At 39.3% G+C, this 18,113-nt stretch overlaps 1 protein-coding gene across 2 annotated transcripts in view; it reads left to right on the top strand.

Moving 5' to 3' along the window:
- The window catches only part of smarcc1a (SWI/SNF related, matrix associated, actin dependent regulator of chromatin, subfamily c, member 1a), a 28,485-nt gene that overhangs the window by 1,534 nt on the left and 8,838 nt on the right, over window positions 1-18,113 (top strand). The window contains exons 2-25 of one of the 2 annotated variants that reach the window (XM_023276720.3): window positions 83-202; window positions 306-391; window positions 879-960; window positions 1,142-1,234; window positions 1,333-1,402; window positions 1,832-1,901; window positions 2,181-2,256; window positions 3,057-3,182; window positions 4,425-4,543; window positions 5,251-5,381; window positions 7,184-7,237; window positions 7,427-7,464; window positions 8,807-8,928; window positions 9,396-9,467; window positions 9,588-9,701; window positions 9,997-10,150; window positions 10,842-10,949; window positions 11,187-11,246; window positions 11,728-11,986; window positions 12,962-13,123; window positions 14,253-14,308; window positions 15,504-15,657; window positions 16,315-16,493; window positions 16,846-16,980. In XM_023276720.3, coding sequence (XP_023132488.2) covers window positions 83-202; window positions 306-391; window positions 879-960; window positions 1,142-1,234; window positions 1,333-1,402; window positions 1,832-1,901; window positions 2,181-2,256; window positions 3,057-3,182; window positions 4,425-4,543; window positions 5,251-5,381; window positions 7,184-7,237; window positions 7,427-7,464; window positions 8,807-8,928; window positions 9,396-9,467; window positions 9,588-9,701; window positions 9,997-10,150; window positions 10,842-10,949; window positions 11,187-11,246; window positions 11,728-11,986; window positions 12,962-13,123; window positions 14,253-14,308; window positions 15,504-15,657; window positions 16,315-16,493; window positions 16,846-16,980 — 2,640 coding nt within the window. The remainder of the gene's footprint in view (window positions 1-82; window positions 203-305; window positions 392-878; window positions 961-1,141; window positions 1,235-1,332; window positions 1,403-1,831; window positions 1,902-2,180; window positions 2,257-3,056; window positions 3,183-4,424; window positions 4,544-5,250; window positions 5,382-7,183; window positions 7,238-7,426; window positions 7,465-8,806; window positions 8,929-9,395; window positions 9,468-9,587; window positions 9,702-9,996; window positions 10,151-10,841; window positions 10,950-11,186; window positions 11,247-11,727; window positions 11,987-12,961; window positions 13,124-14,252; window positions 14,309-15,503; window positions 15,658-16,314; window positions 16,494-16,845; window positions 16,981-18,113) is intronic. The other variant, XM_055013688.1, reaches the window with a different exon arrangement.

Genomic DNA, 18,113 nt, shown 5'->3' on the forward strand with positions numbered 1-18,113 from the left:
TGAAGCTGTATGGTTTTTGATGTATTGTGCATTTGTAGATGTATGTGTGTTAATGAATGTTTTTATCTCTGCCTGGTCCCAGTATGTCCAGAATGACTCCCCCTCAAGTAAGTCTTTGGCGGGCTTGGTGGTTCAGCTGCTGCAATTCCAGGAGGATGCTTTTGGGCGCAGGGTCAATAATCCTGCTCTCACCAAGCTCCCTGTAAGCATACATACACATTACTTATAAAGAAACCATCATAACTATACTCTAGGTGCTGCAATATCGTAACTTGTCCTCTTCTTCTTTCTCCTCTTTTCTTAAGGCCAAGTGTTTCTTGGATTTCAAGGCAGGAGGGGCTCTATGTCACATCTTAGGGTCTGTGTACAAGTTTAAGAGCGAACAGGGCTGGTGAGTTGACTTCTGGTTAAGTTTACAAGATAAATCTGGTCCTGACCCTAACTCAGATTATCACATAATTCTGGCATGTGAACCAAGTGGCTTTCTTCAAACAAAGTTGCTCTTTTCTTACTATAGAGTCTCCACTCCCGAAAAGTATTGTAAACGTAGTTCTGTAAAAGTCCTAAATTTGGCATATTTTAAGGTTCAGAAACAGCAGTAATAGATTTGTACTTTTGAGTGAATGTTGGTGGAGGTAAAAATATGAACCCTCAATTTCCATTTTGCATAAATTCACAGCAATTAACAATTCAACAACAATTAACAATTTGCTTTTTTTGGTGCCCCAGCTAGAGCATTTATGCAGTTGTTGGTTGATATGTCATATATTTTAAACTTAACATCACTGGATAAATACACTAAAGTAGCTTGATTTGAACAATTACGGTGTTGCAGCCGTACCTCATGGTATCTTTCTGTTTTCTGTGCACCATACTAGGCGTAGATTTGACCTGCAGAATCCCTCGCGGATGGACAGAAATGTGGAGATGTTCTTAAATGTCGAGAAGAACTTGGTCCAGGTACTAGTCAACTTCTCACACACAAGCTGCTGACTGAAGATGTTCTTCATGTATTTAGTTGGATAAACCTGTCCACTATGATTGTAAATTGACTTAATTGATTAAAATGATTATCCTTTTTTTTAGCCTTGATGTAAGCAACTTTGTATCTGATTCTAACTCTGAGCTTTTGTACTTGTAGAATAACTGCTTAACTCGACCCACTGTGTTCCTGTCATCGGACATCGAGCAGAAACAGGCCAGTAAACTCAAAGACATCATCAAAAGGCACCAGGTGAGCCTACATCAAGCCAGCCAAAGACTTTCTAAAGGCATACTCTGCTGCATCTGTCTTTCTGATTGTTTATCATTTTTTTCCCCTGTGTCCTCCAGGGCTCTATCACTGAAGATAAGTCAAAGGCCACCCACCACATTTACCCCTCTCCATCGCAGCAAGAAGAAGGTCAGTTAGAAATTTTTGTAATGTTAGGATTCAGTTCCAAATTGCATAATATGTAGAGATAATTCTTTTCAGCAATTTCCTTGGTCCACATCACATTCATTGCAGCAATGAATGATAAGGAGATTAATTCCCTATGATAGAATAAATGCTTGTTTGTCACATTGAACTTGTATTTGCACAATTTTACTATTTGCATTATTAATTTTTTTTATTGGTTATATTATTTATTTATTTTTTTGCTTAGACTGTATTCTTTTGAACAGTGTTGAATCTGCCTATCTAAGCAAATATACAACCAATAATCCTGTTTTGTGTTATTTTGTAGTTGTGGATATGTTATTGTTTATAAAATCCGTAGCATTTTCGACATTATTGTGAAGTATGAATCAGTTGTTTTTTCTGTTTTTTTTGTTTGTTTTTTTTTTGCAGAGGAGTGGCTGCGTCCTGTCATGAGGAAAGACAAACAGGTGCTTGTGCACTGGGGTCTCTACCCAGACAGGTGAGCACAGAAACATGAAGAGAAGCTCACAGACATAGCTGTCCCCATGCTGGTGGCTCCCTGTTCATTCCTCCTGAATTTTAGGGAACCAAATTTCATTCAGCTTTTATTTAAAAAAAAAAAAATCCATCATTCATTTTACAATTATGATATATCAGTCACATCAAACAAATAAATATCTAATGATTTCATCCAGACATGATTTCAACTTGAAGACTGTATATCATTTCATCAGTGTTGTACAGATCCCTGATCCAATGCTGTGTTTTATCCTGTTAGCTATGACACCTGGGTGTCAGCCAGCGAGGTCGACGGTGACCTGGAAGACCCACCGAACACTGACAGACCCTGGAAGGTGAGAAATGAGGAGAGCATAGATAACGGAGCTTTACTCTGCGGAAACAGAAAGAATGTAAAACTATTCAAGCGTCTTTAATCACAAAATGGTGTTTGAGAAAGAAATAACCAGCTGGTGTCAAGTCATCAAGTGTTGCTTATTTGTCTTGATGGATTCTAGCTCCAAGGATACATCCACAGTCTATGTGACTGCTAAAATGTTTTCATAGCAGAGCTTGACTACATCAGTACAAATGTTTTATAAAACATTTGCTGTAAGAGAAAAAGAACATTGACACATTTTTGTGCAGCAAGTGCAGAACATTTGAGTGTTGCTAGGCTACTAACCAAAGTGATCACAAGAGCTGTGTGGATCTCTTCAAGTAATGTAGGTTGTTTCACCTGCATTTATCATCGAACAGGAACCTCTGTTTATCTGCCTGTTGTGCATTGGCCTTTCACTAATGTCCAAGAGGGTAGTTGTGCTTCTTTGTCGTTGATCTGCTGCTGTTATTTACATATTGTTTTATTATATTTTATTGTTATTGTTGAATGTATATTACTTTGTGATCTTTGCTACTGATTGCTGCTGTTTATTGTAATTAGTGTTTCCTTTGGCATAGTAATAAAGTTATATTTTGTTTATACCACAATGGTGCTACGACAACACATTTAAAAACATTTAAATGTGCACTGCATTTTTTGTACCTTCTACTGGGAAAAGAAGGAAAATTGGGACAGTCATGTATTGCAAAGTGATGATTAGATGAATCTGTAGTTAACAACTTGAACTCTTGTCTCCATGCTTCTCCTAATCAGGTCCATGCCAAGTGGGTTTTAGACACGGATGCTTTCAATGAGTGGATGAATGAGGAAGACTATGAGGTAGATGAGAACAAGAAACCAGTAAGCTTCCGCCAGAGGATCTTCCCCAAGGAGGAAGAGGTAGGTGTTTGTGCTATGAGTGTTTCAAAAAATCTTGGGTGTGAAAGTAGTTTTTTGTATCTGTAGTTCATCAGTGCAGCTTTACAATTACAATTGTCATTATATCCAACATGATAATTATTATGATGAACAGGTGAAAAACGTCGACTGTTAATCGAAGATATAAAGCTAAAGCTGGTCATGAATTCTGCACTGTACGAAAATGCGGTGTTGGAAATTTTAGTATATGCTTGTGTATAGGTGCGTGTGTGAAAGAGTGTATAAGGTTTTGCTGCTAGTCTGTGTTTTCTTGCATGGCTATGTACAATGTGCATCGTCGCCCTCCTTCATCCACAACTGGCTTCAGTCTGTTGCCCATCCTTTTCAAACCTTTCCTCACTTTGTCTCCTTTAAGTGAATTTCAGGGTTTCTGTCCTTGTTAGAAAAGTGACTGAATGATTTCCACAATTTAAAAATGAGATGGAGAGCTAGTTAACCAAAACATTGCTACACTCACATTACTGAATTTACAAGCAGGCCAACAGCTGTTAGGTGACTGCACTTAAATGCCATGAAAGGGAAGACATTCAGTTTTTATTATACTAGATCTGGCCATCCTGATGGTTCACTGCTCCCGCTTTAAAATGATTCAGGGTAATGTTTGTATTTACTTGAAATAAATATTTTAAAAAGTTCATGTTTTTTGGAAAGTTGCAGGGAGCTTGCACTAGTTCCACTACTATGCATAGCTTTGTTCAACTCCTTGTTTCCCTAAGTCATTACATATGAGGTAAAGAGTGCAAGTTCAGATGACCCACAGAGCCACAATAGTCTCAATATTGGAAATTATACTAGGTTTTAATATACCTTTAGTTTGAGACGAAGAAAATTGGAGCCTGTTGGTCAACAATGTCGCTTTGGTTACATTTGGAGTAGAGGTGGCCAAAAAAAGTTAGTAAACAACCACAACTTCATAGACCAGACATTACAAAAGTTTGTCTGCTAAAGACAAATTAAATCAGATATTCACCACAATACACAGATCCAGAAGTGAAAGTCTATGTAGAAGAGAAGTTCTTTTGAAAGAAGACAATATACAGGAACCCTGTTCGTCTCCTCCACAGCATCCTCCCCCCTCCCTTCCGTCGTTCTCCCACCGCTTCCCCTCCTTGTGTGTGCAACCGTTCCATCCTCTCATTCTGCGGCTCTTTCTCTCATCCTCCATCCCTCGCTCCCTGTGCTGCACGGGGTTTGTCTGATCAGTCTTCCCGTACACCCGATCGAAAGGAGCGCAAGGCCAATTCTGCCGGCAAGAAGAGGAGGCGCTCCCCCTCGCCACCCAGCACTCCTGCTGAGTCCCGGAAGAAGGGAGGCAAGAAGGGGTAAGCAGCGACGTTTTAAGTTGGATTTTTTTTTTTTTTTAGGCTTAGGTGGCGCACACAACACAAGTTGTAAAATGGAAGAAAATGTGAACAAATGCAGCTTTGGGCAGTCTCATTTTAGGATTTTCCTGGTTCCTTTCCGATTTCGGTGCTCTGTCTTTGGCACTCAGCCCCAAATGCACTATTTTTGCGTAAATCTTACATAAAGAGGTCTTAAGTATTTCATTTAATAGTTTTTTTCTAATTGTTAGCATTGTTGTTTAATGGCTTAGCAAAGCAGTTTTTATCAAAGATTACTCAAACCAGAGTAAAAAGTCAAAGTGTTTGGAACTATTTTCAGCTGTGTATTAGTTTGACTTTAGTGCTGTAGAGAGTGTTCATGTAGCAGGACTGAGTATGTATATATGAGAATGAGTCAATGAAAACTACATGGTAATTTAAAAGCATGTCTCCCTGTTCAACAATGAGGCTCACAGATGTGCTTTAGTAGTTTATGGACAACAATGAAGCTCTATCCTAGTGCCCACCACTAGGATATATCAGGCGTCAGAAGAACAGCCAGTATCTGTTTGAAGGATCCATTCATTGCTGGGTTTGAACTTTTGATGAGATTTTTTTCTTTAAAATTAAGAAATAAATATGCGCTGAATTGAGAAGTGTTTCCAGTTGCATTTAAATAACCTAGAATCTGCTTGTCTCTCTGTCAGGAACCCAGGGCCTCACTGGAAGCGACGAGGCCACAGAGGCGAAGAGGAGGACACTGAGGAGGACATGACCAAGGACTTGGACGACTCCTCAGCTGGTGCCAGCATGGAGGAGGGCAGCATGTCCAAGAATGGTATGTGCTGAGAGACGGGATAAAGCTGGAATCTCCCTTTCATTATTACATGATCACATTGAATTGTGGGGTTGAAGCAGCAGTTTGTTTAAAATGTCAAGAAGTAGAATTGACCTGTTAATTGTATTTTACCAGGAATCAGTTTTGCGATCTGTTGCTGTACATTTATTCAGGTGCTGCCGAGGTCAATATAAGACTGATTAATAGTACATTGTTTTTGATAGTTTTACATCGAAAATGTTAAAAAAACATGCACACACATACACAAAACCCCAGCAGTCTCAAGCCCACTTTACTTTCTTTGCTTGCCAACTTTCAAAACCCAAATATATTTAATCAACAATTATATTTTTTTTTAAAAATGGAAGTAATAAAAACAATTAACCATTGATTTTGGAAATTGTAGATTAGTCTTATATTATTATTTGATAGTTTCCCCATTTGTAGTTGGTGTGCCAGCACAAGGGATGTGCAGAAAGTTGGCACAGCAATGTTCCAGGTTTAATATTCTTCAAGCTGGGTGAGCCTGAATACCTGAGGGCAACAGTTTGTAGTTGAACATTAGCAGCACCACATAAACTTAAGTTTAGACTTTAAAATTCAACAGCTTGTCATCAAACAGATACTTAGCATCACATCTACCCCTCAGATCACTGAGGGGTAGATGTGATGTAAAGGATGAAAAGATGTTTCCACACTGAGACTTGCAAGCTCCCAAAATGAATACAGCATTTTGACTTATGAGGTCTTAACCAGACAAATATCAATGAGACACTGCAACAATGTTTTTGCGAGGATGGAAATTTGACTGCACAGAAACTCACTCTGCACAGATGCAAAGTAGCATCTGAAGGCTTTGTCGTTGGGCCGTCTTTGCCAACTGTATAATTATCAACCTATTTTGAACTTTTTGTTTACATTTAGCCATACATTTGAAATGTCTTGAAATGGATAAAAATCCTTTTGAGGATTCTAAAACACCTTTACTTGGATGAGCGTGTAAGTAATTGTTTCTCAGATACATAATGTTCAAATTTTGTGTAGTGGCTGATCTTGTGACAATGAGAAAAGCAGTGTGTTTTTAGTGCAACAAGAGCAGAGGCATCATTCAGGTGCATTTACTTAATTCAGGGTTTCAATTGTGATGGTAAGTGGGTTGTACATATGGTGACATGCATCTGCATTACCATATCAGGCATAACTTTGTTTCTGTTGTGTTACAGTCTGTGACTAGGACTCCATATTCACTGTTGCAAATGAGCATATCATATCATAGTTCTTTCCTGGTAATATCTTTATTCTTTGTACTGTTGGACCTGTTAAGAAAAAGGATCCATTTTAATCAGTCATTTTTAAGTTTGAAAATTGTGGTGGATTCCCTTTGTGGTTATCGTACACACTCATCATACCCAGTCAGCACTAAGAAAATCCTCTGACTCTCACATACAGACACTCTGTCTTCCAGTAAGAAAAGTAGCAAAACAGCCTGAGGATGGTTTTTTTTTCTTGATCTATATCCCCTTTAAAGATTTCCTTTAAAACCAAACACACAACCCTGGCAGAAAATGCTCTATTTAGACTGAGTCCCATTTGCTATGTCCCACTTTTGTCCCAAAAAAAATCTCCTCCTTTTTCTTCAGCACACACACACATTCAATCTATTTTAGTGTCCTTTTCTGCAAACCAGAGTGCCGGTTAATGCCTCCATGCCCACGGCTAAATTAGACTGTGTTTGAATATTTTTATTCACCCCCTTCAATACCGTTCTTTGTTCATTTTTTCCCCTTTTGTTCTATGTACAGCAAATTCAAAGAAAGACAGCGAGAATACTCCGGTCAAAGGAGGGAATGACTTGGGTGTGTATCCATAATTCAATTTGTATGTTGAGTTGTTTATGAGTTATGTTAGTGGTTTGAATAATTTCAATATATAAGATATGTCCTTTATTTCTCCCCACGCCAGGGGAAATTCACAAGTATTTATGAGTATTAGCCATGCAACAGTTTGAAGTATTTCAACTAAAGACTGGTTTTATACTTTTTCAGATGACATGGAAGATGATTCTGTGCTCTCTGGTGGAAAGGTAAGACAACTGATGACTCTCTTTGTCAAACCAAACACTGTAGATGTGAGTGAGAAGGGTGGATGTGTGATGACAGTTTGCCTCACTTCTTTGGCTGCGACCAATCTGATATGTTTTGTTTATAACTGCATAACTTTAACTATGTTTATGCCTTGTATCGACACTACTCCATGTATTTTCGAACCCCTAGAACGGAGATTTTTTGGAGACCCTGCTGACTCTGTTGTAGTTTGAGAACTCTTACTTTGCATTTTGGTCTGGATGAGCAGAAATGGAGATTTTTGGAAACAATTATGCATACCCCTACACATTCGCTTTGCAGTCAGGTCTTATAAGTACTGTGTTTCACCCCCCCCTTGATCTCCTTGTCATGTTACCTTTTTCTTGAAGATGGCACACACATAAGCTTTTGATATTTTCTTTGACAATTGGTTCCACCTCTTTGTTGGTCCAAGCAAAGAAATCTCTGGTCCTACTTTATTTCTCCTGCAGAATATTTTTCAACTAAGCAACCAACCTTTTACTGCTTGTTTACACCTGCACACGCATGCCAGGTGTACATGTGATATGTGTTTACTGCTGTTCTGGTTGTGGAGAATGTTTCTGAAAAGGTACTAAAATGCATGTCTGGACAGAGATAGTTCTTATTTTAAAAAATTATTTAAAAATGAAAATGTATTTATGTGACTGTCGCCCCAGTTGGACTGCAGCTCCCAACAATTATTAGCATATTATATTCTATGGATACATTTCCAGATGATTACATTATGTAAACCCTAAAGCATTAATGAAAATCTCACATTTAGCAACATGCAAAATGTTAGGTTTCTGTTGGTCAGATATGACCCTGTCCTACCCAATTCACATTGTCCTTGTCTTTCATTTGCCTAAAAAGACCTGGTGGTGTCAAAATATTGGTTGGTCAAATATATTGTTTTGTTAACTTCAAACCACACCAGTGTGCAGTGTTCTAAATACAAACATGATGTACATAAAATTACCTCTCTGTTAGAGTTTTTATTGTTTAAACATTAAACTTTTTTGGTGATTTGGTCAATTAACCAGTCTTCCTTCTTATACAGTCCCCCCCCCCAGACTAGTATCAGAAAGCATTTCATATTTCATCTGCATCTGAAAATCCATTTTTACTCTGTTTATCAGCATTTGTGGGAGAGTCTCCTTGAGCTCCCAGTTGGGCCTGCTTAATAAATTGGAAATAGAAAGTGAGATTGTTTCTGCAAAATTGCCTTCATTTTCTTGCAGCAAACACTGTAATGTTGAGACGCTTTCATTAAATTTCTTGGCTGGCCTTGCTTGATGCCTTGTCTTTCTTTCTCGGCAGGATGATGAGGAACAAGGCAAAGGTGAAATTAACAGACTGATGGATGCCAGTGAGGACAATGTGACTGAACAGACTCACCACATCATCATCCCCAGCTATGCCGCATGGTTTGACTACAACTGGTAAGTGCTGTGTAACAGGAATAAACACATAAATACTACACAAGTGTCTATTATTTAATAGAACTTTTTGTCAGGCCTGTACCTCTTTAACTTGTGCTGAAATAACAAATGTTGTAAGGCTTATAAATGCATGCATTAATCCACCACCTTAACAAACGCAATAGAGGATAAGTACAAGAGTGGCCTAACTGGGAGATAAGAGACTTTGAATTTCTATTTGAGAAGGAGTAGTGAGGTATTTGACCTTCGAAGAGATACATTACTCTGCATCATTTTTTTTTTTTTTTTTTAGATGTCAGTAGTTTTACTTACAATTAAAGATGCACTTGACATTTGCAGGTCACTATCATTAATACTGCAGTGAAAAATTAGATTTGGTTCTAACAAATGAAGAAGCCACAGTTGGGTTTTCTTGTTTAAAATGACTGAGGGTGATTTTCCATGTTGATTTTTTTCTTTCTTTCCAGCATTCATGAGATTGAGAGAAGAGCCCTGCCTGAGTTCTTCAATGGAAAGAACAAGTCTAAAACTCCAGAAATGTGAGTTTATTCACACATCTACTGGCCACACAGTTATAAACGCCATTTTGTGCATTGCTGTAGGCTCAAAGCTTTTCCTGTAAAGCCAATCTCATTGTAATTCTTCTCACTCCCAAACAGATATCTGGCCTACCGTAACTTCATGATCGACACATATCGGTTAAACCCACAGGAGTACCTCACCTCCACCTCTTGCCGCAGGAACCTTACTGGGGATGTCTGTGCCATCATGAGGTGTGCTAAATCCCTTGATTGTGCCACAGTGCGAGATAAGTTGTGGTGATTAAATGTTGGGCTGAGAATAGATAAATAGTACTATAGCTGTTTAAATATTAAAGTAAGTCACTGTATTAGTTTGTAATAAGTGTAATTTCACACTTATTGAAAATTTTTAGCCCTGAAACTCCAAATATAATCTCAATAATATTACAGAATATTATCTTTCTATGGATTTTTGGTACAATAAGCAGAAAAAAGCACAGAATTGAAGAGGGTATAAATGCCATTTGTCATTGTTATTTTCCCCCAGGGTTCATGCATTCCTTGAGCAGTGGGGTTTGGTGAACTACCAGGTTGATGCTGAGAGTCGCCCGTTGCCCATGGGTCCCCCACCTACACCACACTTCACTGTACTGGCTGACACGCCTTCTGGTCTTATACCCCTCAACCACCGACCCCCACCGGTAAGAAAAACTTTAACAGGGAGGGAGAAAGTAGACTTAAAGGATCACATGTTGGGCTATTTAGGGTTTCTCTGCTGTAGTTTTATTGTGCTGCTGAAATGTCTGTAAATGCACAAACCCAAAGTCTGTGCCAAAGAGAGTTATTCTCTCCCACAGAAAGCACTGTTCTTTACCTGTATGACAGTCCTTATTTGAGTCCAGACTTTTCTTCCGTTACCATCTATGACATTTGCATAACGCCCCTCCAGTGGCACACTGGAGGGGTGGTATGCAAATGAGCGCTGCCTTTAAATCCTCAATTCCTTCTCTGTTAAAGACATGCTCTCTCCTTCTCTACTTTGTACATAACCTATGTTGCTTCGCTGGCCAATCAGAGCAGATGGGGGCAGACTTGGGCGAGTGGAGTTACATGAGCTAAAATGAAGCTGTTTAGACACAGGGTGAGAAGAGGTGCTGCAGCATTGTACTGTATCATTCAGACAATTGAGGGAGGTACCTTTTTCTTACTAGGAAGTCAAGAACTTATGTACATCTGCTTAAAAATGCATCATGTTGTTCTTTCTGCCTTTCACTCAGTATACCAGACACATTTTGTACCGTTTGACAAGCTCCATTTGTAAAACAATATCATTGCTAAAACAACTCTGTGTACATGCTGTTGATTCGTGCCTGCTGGTTTTGATCCCTCCAGATTCCTCCTCCACAGCCGATGCCCAACTTCGCAGACAAAGGCAAAGACAAGCCTATCGACCTGCAGAACTTCGGCCTTCGCCCCGACCTCTACAAGAAAAACATCAAGGTCTGCACAAAACCTGTTCAACATCTTTAACATGTTTTCTTATTCAGGGTTTTACAATTCCCTGTACGCTTGTGAGTTAAATATAAAACAGCTACATGGAGTAGAAATACTTTCTTCATTTAAATGGATAATAATCTCTTAATAATCTCTATTGTTAGTCTCCTTCAAATACTGCTCAGACACGTTGCCACTATCTGTTTCTCATCTTTGAGAGTATTGTGCTTTTGTTCCTTACAGGGTAAAGCAGTCAACACCACCAGGGAGTGGACCGAGCAGGAGACTCTACTGCTGCTGGAGGTGAGTCCCACAGGATACAACGACAGAGGAACCTGTAAAATACTGTGAAAGTGTTTGGCTGCTTAGCACTGAAATTGGAACAACCAGATGCCAAAAATGATGATGAAACAAAAGATAGTAATTGCCCTCCATCTCTTTTTCTCTGTACCACCGAACTGTCCGTATTTTTATCTTTGTTTTAATTCGTTCTCACTTTTAATTCTTATGTCTTCCCTCCTCCTTATGCTCTTCTTGTTTCATCCTTCCTGGCTTTATAAGTCTACCTTTTCCTAACACAACTGGCCTTCCCATCTGCTGTTAAATAACTCTTTCCTCCAAAGTTCATAACCTTCTTTCCTAAACCCAAAAATCTTTATCCCATCGTTTCTGTCTTGTACACCTCACACGTCTGTAATATTTATTTACTCTCCAACTTCTCATTTACTTTGGAAACGCATACAGGTAACAAGACTAAGACTTGTATCCTCACTCCATCTTCCAGGCCCTAGAGATGTACAAAGACGACTGGAACAAAGTGTCAGAACATGTAGGTTCACGTACCCAAGACGAGTGTATCCTGCACTTCTTGCGGCTCCCCATTGAAGATCCGTACCTGGAGAGCACTGAGACAACCCTGGGCCCTCTGGCCTACCAGCCCATACCCTTCAGCCAGTCTGGAAACCCTGTCATGAGCACAGTAGCCTTCTTGGCTTCTGTAGTCGACCCCAGAGTGGCATCTGCTGCTGCCAAGGCAGCACTAGGTAAGAACTGGTTGAAAGAAGTTAAAAAATGCACTGTAAAGTTGTTAATTTGACGCAAAATATTCCTCAAGTGGCTAAAAATCTGCTCTGATAAATGCATTTATGTATTTTCAATCCCTTATTAGTCCCACAAGGGGAAATTTGCAGTTTTCCCATTTCCCAATTGGGGTCAGAGCGCGGGGTCAGCCATGGTACAGCGCCCTGGAGCAGGAAGGGTTAAGAGCCTTGCTCAAGGGTCCGAAAACTTAACCATTGGGCCACCACTGCCACTGAATTTGTACTACAATGCCAATGTAGACACAGACAAATAATTAACATGTCATTTCAGACTCTGTATTTTTTTTTTGTCCAGCCACGCTGGATGTTGGATGGTAAATATATATTGTAGTATTTTTATAGTAATTACAGTTGTGACTGTGTAAATTTAGGCTCTTCACCATTGAGAAGTATGTATGTTTTTACATTCCTGCTGAAACTCCAAAGGGATTGTTCCATGGCTTCCTTCAGCTGCACAAATATCAATATTGTCAAGTTAATTGATTAAAGCATAAATTGGATGATATTACAGTTTTGGACAATGAATTTGTAATGTCAAATGTGTGCTCCAACAGAACAGGGATATGTAGAACAGTCAGAAATTATCCCTCAATGCAGTAAACTGAAGATGCTTCTCTACAAGTAGAATAAAATCTGACCCGGTGAGAAATTAGCATTGCGGCAGCTGTTTGAATGTAATTAATATATGTCAAAAGCAAAGGAGGAAAAGACAACAACTGATAAATCAGCACTGTCAAAAAACTAACAGAGCGACTGCACACACTATAGATGCTGCTAATACTACTTCTAAAATCTGCACATTGTGGCTCACGGACATGGCCTGCACAAACAGGGCAAATGTCTTAACATGAAATAACAGAGTTGTCATATTATGGCAGTTCTGAACTGAAAATAAAAATGATCTGTTTGTGTTTGCAGAGGAATTTTCTCGTGTGCGTGAGGAGGTGCCAGCTGAGTTGGTGGAGGCTCATGTGAAGAAGGTGCAGGAAGCTGCCAGGAGTACTGGCAAGGTGGACCCCGCCTTTGGCCTGGAGAGCAGTGGCATCGCTGGAACTGCCCCTGAGGAGCCAGAAAAGACTGGTAATTATTCTGTCCCCAGATGTAGTAATGGTAGTGAGATTCACAGTTCCAAACCAAACTGGAAAATTTCTAACACATGTATAAAAGGGTAACAAAAATTTAATACTTGTTACAGGCCACAAAAGGGAGGAAAGGGAAGGATTATTTTTAAGTATCATCATGTATCTTCACATGGTTGGGTGGTTTTATGTTTGCAGCCACCTGAGGGCAGCAGATAGCAGCAGTGTGACAATGAGGTTATTGGGCAGCGAGAAGCCTTAAAGATGCAGATTACTCCTCTGTGTGTGTGTGAGGAGATGTTCAGGCTAAAGAGGAATGGACAGTGTCATGACTTTGTCATTTAGCCTCTCCTATTTTTTCCTGAAATGACTGTCTTCTTCAGAATATCAGGCAGAGATGATCAGTGTTTGTTGACATTTGAAGGTGATGCACATGTTGGTGTTTAACGGCAAGCTTTGAGCAATAAGGGAATGTTTGTATGTGTGTGTGTACACTGCTGTGGTAACGGGTGGATTAAAACAACAGTGGCAGATGGGGCAGGGGAGTAGGAGGAGGGGGAACAGAAAACTGGGTCATCTCACACTACTATGTGTTTATTGCTTTCTCTCTATTTTGCTTTGTGCTTTCTTGAAAATTGTCTCTTTTTTTTCCCTGCTTTTATCCCCTGACCACACACACACACGCGCTCACCAACAAAATAGCAATCATGTGTTTTACCTGACTTAATGCCCCCTTGAGCCACAGTTATAATCAATAACCTTAAATGTGTTCCATGCCTGTCTTGGCCTGAAGCACTCTACATACACACAATCAATATTCAGTCCCTTAACACATGCTCAAGCGCACCCGTAGCATGGTTTTACACTTAGCTGTACATGTATTCACTCGGTCACGTGTGTTTGGTCATTTGTGAATGTTTGCAAATGTTCACACACTTCACATCTCTTCACTTCAAATGTTTCTAACCTTTATTTCATGTCTTGGCCTCAAAAACATTAGTTTTGATGCAGTTTACCTCAATAATGAAATAAATGATTTTTTTTTTTAAAGTATGAAATGTATCTTGGTAAGTTCTATTCTGTGTGAGTGATGCAGATTTATATATTTTTTGCCACACTCTCATTTCTAGAAACTACAGAACCAGAAAAGATGGACACAGACTCAGACTCCCAGCAGGCGGATAAGGTGAGACCACCTTTCATGTGTTTTCATGTGTTGTTATTGTTTTTAGAGGTATGGGTTACGTTGAATGAGTAGTGTAACATCTGCTGGGGCAGGGCCTTTTTTTGTCAGTTACCACGATGAAATGACGGAGCTTTGGCTGCACAGGTGACAGTTGGATTCATTGTTGGTTTGGCCTTTCCATTGAAATCTTGACAATAGAAACATTACAAAATATCACCAGACTTATTATGGAAATATTTGCATGAAATGCAGCATTTATCCCTAAAAATGTCAAAACTGTTATCAGTTAAGTGTTACTTTAGAAAGGAGTTAGAAGCATTCATTTTAGAGTGTTAAATATCAATTATGTTTTATAATTGCCTTTGTGCGCTGTTGAAGATATTCAGGCAAAAAAAAATGCTGCTTTTTGCCAGTCATTCCATTAAAATTCACTTCACTCGTCCTTTCTCCCATGTGATGCTTGAACTTTATTTTTCCACTCATCTACATGTTGTCCTTGCCTCCTGATTTGGAAAGGCCCAGCGGGTGAATGTAATGGCATTTTCTAATGTTCAAGCTCTGCTGGAAGGCTCAGTGGTTGATGACTTCCTCATTATCATCCATTAACCAGAGTTGGGCACTTTGTCCAGATCACAGTGATCATTCACCAAAAGTGAATAGGGTCCAGATTTGACCCATTAATCCATGTGTCCTGAGTGTGACAGCAGTTGCTAGCTAAGCAGGCTTACTAAGCTGCTCTGGGTGTTTGTTGTTGTTCTTTTATACTGTAGGTCATTTGCCAAATTTCTGACACCTTTTGTATTCGTTCATGTCTGTTATGTATGATTTATTGTGTTGAACAAAGGCTGGAATCTACTTTATAAGCAGATTGCTACACTGATAGGTCTTACTTGTGTTTCTGAAGCAAAGATGTTTGTTTGTTTGTTTGTTTCTTTTTTTAAGAGGAGGGCATGGTCACCCCTCATCCAACATTCCACCTTTCTTATTCAGGCTTGTGACTGACAATGGAGAGATCTTGCTAGTGACTCCTGCCATGATAGGTGCCACAGCAAGTGATGACACTAAACCTAACATGTATTTTTTGGTAGACCCAAATCTCAGATCACATCTTAAGGGTCAAACTTGTAATGCGAGCCTTGCCTCACGTCCTCTGCATGGGTTCTGATAATTGTTTGTCTGTTTCCTCATCTTTCAGGCTGAGTTGAAGGATGAGGCAGAAAAGCCCAGTGAGTCTGCAGAGAAAAGCGACAAGACAGAGGCAACAGAAAAGGTGAAGAAGGAGGGAGCAGAGACATCAGAACGTGAGGAGGAGAATGAAGAGGGAGGGGAGGCCAAAACAGCTCCAGCAGGTATCACTGACAGAATGAAAGAAAACGTCCTTCAGACTTTTGTCTCATAAGCATCAAACTAAGACATTTAAATGGCAATTTGCTCATAATGAAAGCTGCAATTAACAATTATTTATTATTGAATAATTTTCCAGTCATTGAGATCTATAAAATGTCAAGAAGTAGTGATACCTGGCCCCCACAATTTCCTAAAGCCATTGTGCCGTCAAGATATTGAGTTTACTGCAACATTAAATAGAGAAGGACAGCAAATACACTCACTGGAAAGTTGGAAATGGTCCATGACTCTGCTCAGACACTGCAAATTTACTCTGAACTGCACAATGTTAAGCTATAATATTGGTGTAACTCAGTCATACATGTTTGAAACTGACATGAAAAAGAGTAGTGATACTGCAAGTTTGTTACGTACGTTTTTAAGACTGCCATCAACACAGCAATTTCAAGGTGGACGCTCTTAAACATGTTACACATGTTTATAACATACAAAACCCCATATGGACATACCAAGATTAAAAAACGGGATTTTTACGGTTGGGGTTCTTGTCACGTCCTTTAAAACTTCTATATAAAAGCACAGAAGAACATTAACATATGTTGATGGTGAGATTTAGAAAGCACTTGTCAGCTTTTATATTTCTTTTTTATCCACCTCAGACAAGGACAAGGAGGAGGCTATGGAGACGTCAAGTTCAGAGCAGGAGAAAGATAAGGAGGAGAAGGCAGCTACAGAGGAGGGAGAGGACAAGAGGAAGAAGCTGGAACATGACATTGGCGAGGGAAATATTGCCACTGCAGCTGCTGCTGCCCTGGCATCTGCTGCCACCAAGGCCAAGGTGAGGCTGCAGGAGTACCAACTGAGGAAAGTCAAACCTACAGTTGCACTTTTCTCAACTGAAAATCTCTCATTCTGCTATTTTTTAATGTTTTGTGCTCCTTTTGTGTACCAGATATGAATTAATGTGGAATAGTGCGTTTTTTTTAGTTTTTTTTACTAGGTATTATGAAATTGCAAAATGCAGGAAATATGTAAAAAAAAAATACAGTACAACTTTAGGAGAGACAATACAAGCAAATTTCAGTCAGCAACTTCAAATATGTGCTCTGAACATCATGATATTAACATTATATCAGGCATTTGACCTTGATTATAAGATATTTATCATCTGTATGTGTTATTCTCCTTAGCACTTAGCGGCAGTGGAGGAGAGAAAGATCAAGTCCCTGGTTGCTCTGCTGGTGGAGACACAGATGAAGAAGCTGGAGATCAAGCTGAGACACTTCGAAGAGCTGGAGACCATCATGGATCGCGAAAAAGAGGCGGTAAGTCAAAAAGATGCTGCCGTTCTTGAGAATTGAGATTAAATGTGGTTGCTATGGGTCAACATGACCCGGCACAACAAAGAAAGATCACACAGTGTTAATTAATGGCTGCACTAATATTCTGTAAAGGCTCTCAGCTACGGTTATGAATAAGGAAAATTGATCTGTTTACAGAAGCTCATTCTGCAGTTTGAAGTGTCACCCACTCAGTACAGTGTAAATGTGGCTATGTGAAAGACAAACTACTCACATTTAAAGACGTTGAGGTGTTTTGTAGACACAAAATTTAGATATCAATTAAACATCTAGCACATGTAGATTTACAGGTGCACCATTCTTACTTTTCCGCCTTGTTTTTTATAAGCTACTTGCATCAAATACTGGAGGTCCTGACGGCCAGTGCGTGAGCTGTGGCCTTAAACTACAGAACGTGCGGTCATACAGTAGCTTTAGAGAATGACGTTTCTACCTGCTCAAATAATGAGCTACTGGAGATGTCATTTCAACTGGTAAAAGTGAAGGTCTGTGCAGAGTAAAATTAGAGGCCTGCTAATATATTGTGAATGTGAGTTTGTTGCTTTTTGCACACAAAAAGAGCAAGGGGGAGATGAAAAATTGGATAACAACTTTTTAAACAAGAGTTTAGCTAACTGCCTCAGAAACACTGTATTAGCCTAATTAAAACACAATAGCTTGTTGGAAAAATTTTCCGAAGTTACCAGTAATCCAAGCACATGAGAGTCATAATTTAATCATTTTCCTTTGTATACACATAACATGCAATTGGTTAGGATTAGGCTTTGTAAGACCAGCATTTTTGTAATTTGTCAGTCAGACTCTCACTCTCTCCTGTCAATCTCTTGAAGCGCTCAATCATTTTCTCTGGCAGTTACCATTTTTCTGTCTTTTTTTGAGCCCATTGTCTGCAAGAGCCATAATTCTTGGCAGTTTGACAGATTTTCTCTGTTTGATTTCTGCAGTAAAGACATTAAGAGGCAATATTCATGTTTACATTTTTTGTAAATTGATTTTCTCTTTTGCAGAAAAATCAGTTCCAATCACTGAGAAACTCTATGAACGTCCTGAACTATTTAGAAAAAATATTAGATTGCAGTTTCTCTGACAACTGTTAC

The sequence above is a fragment of the Amphiprion ocellaris genome, chromosome 9 (assembly GCF_022539595.1).
Source record: "Amphiprion ocellaris isolate individual 3 ecotype Okinawa chromosome 9, ASM2253959v1, whole genome shotgun sequence".
NCBI lineage: Eukaryota > Metazoa > Chordata > Actinopteri > Pomacentridae > Amphiprion > Amphiprion ocellaris.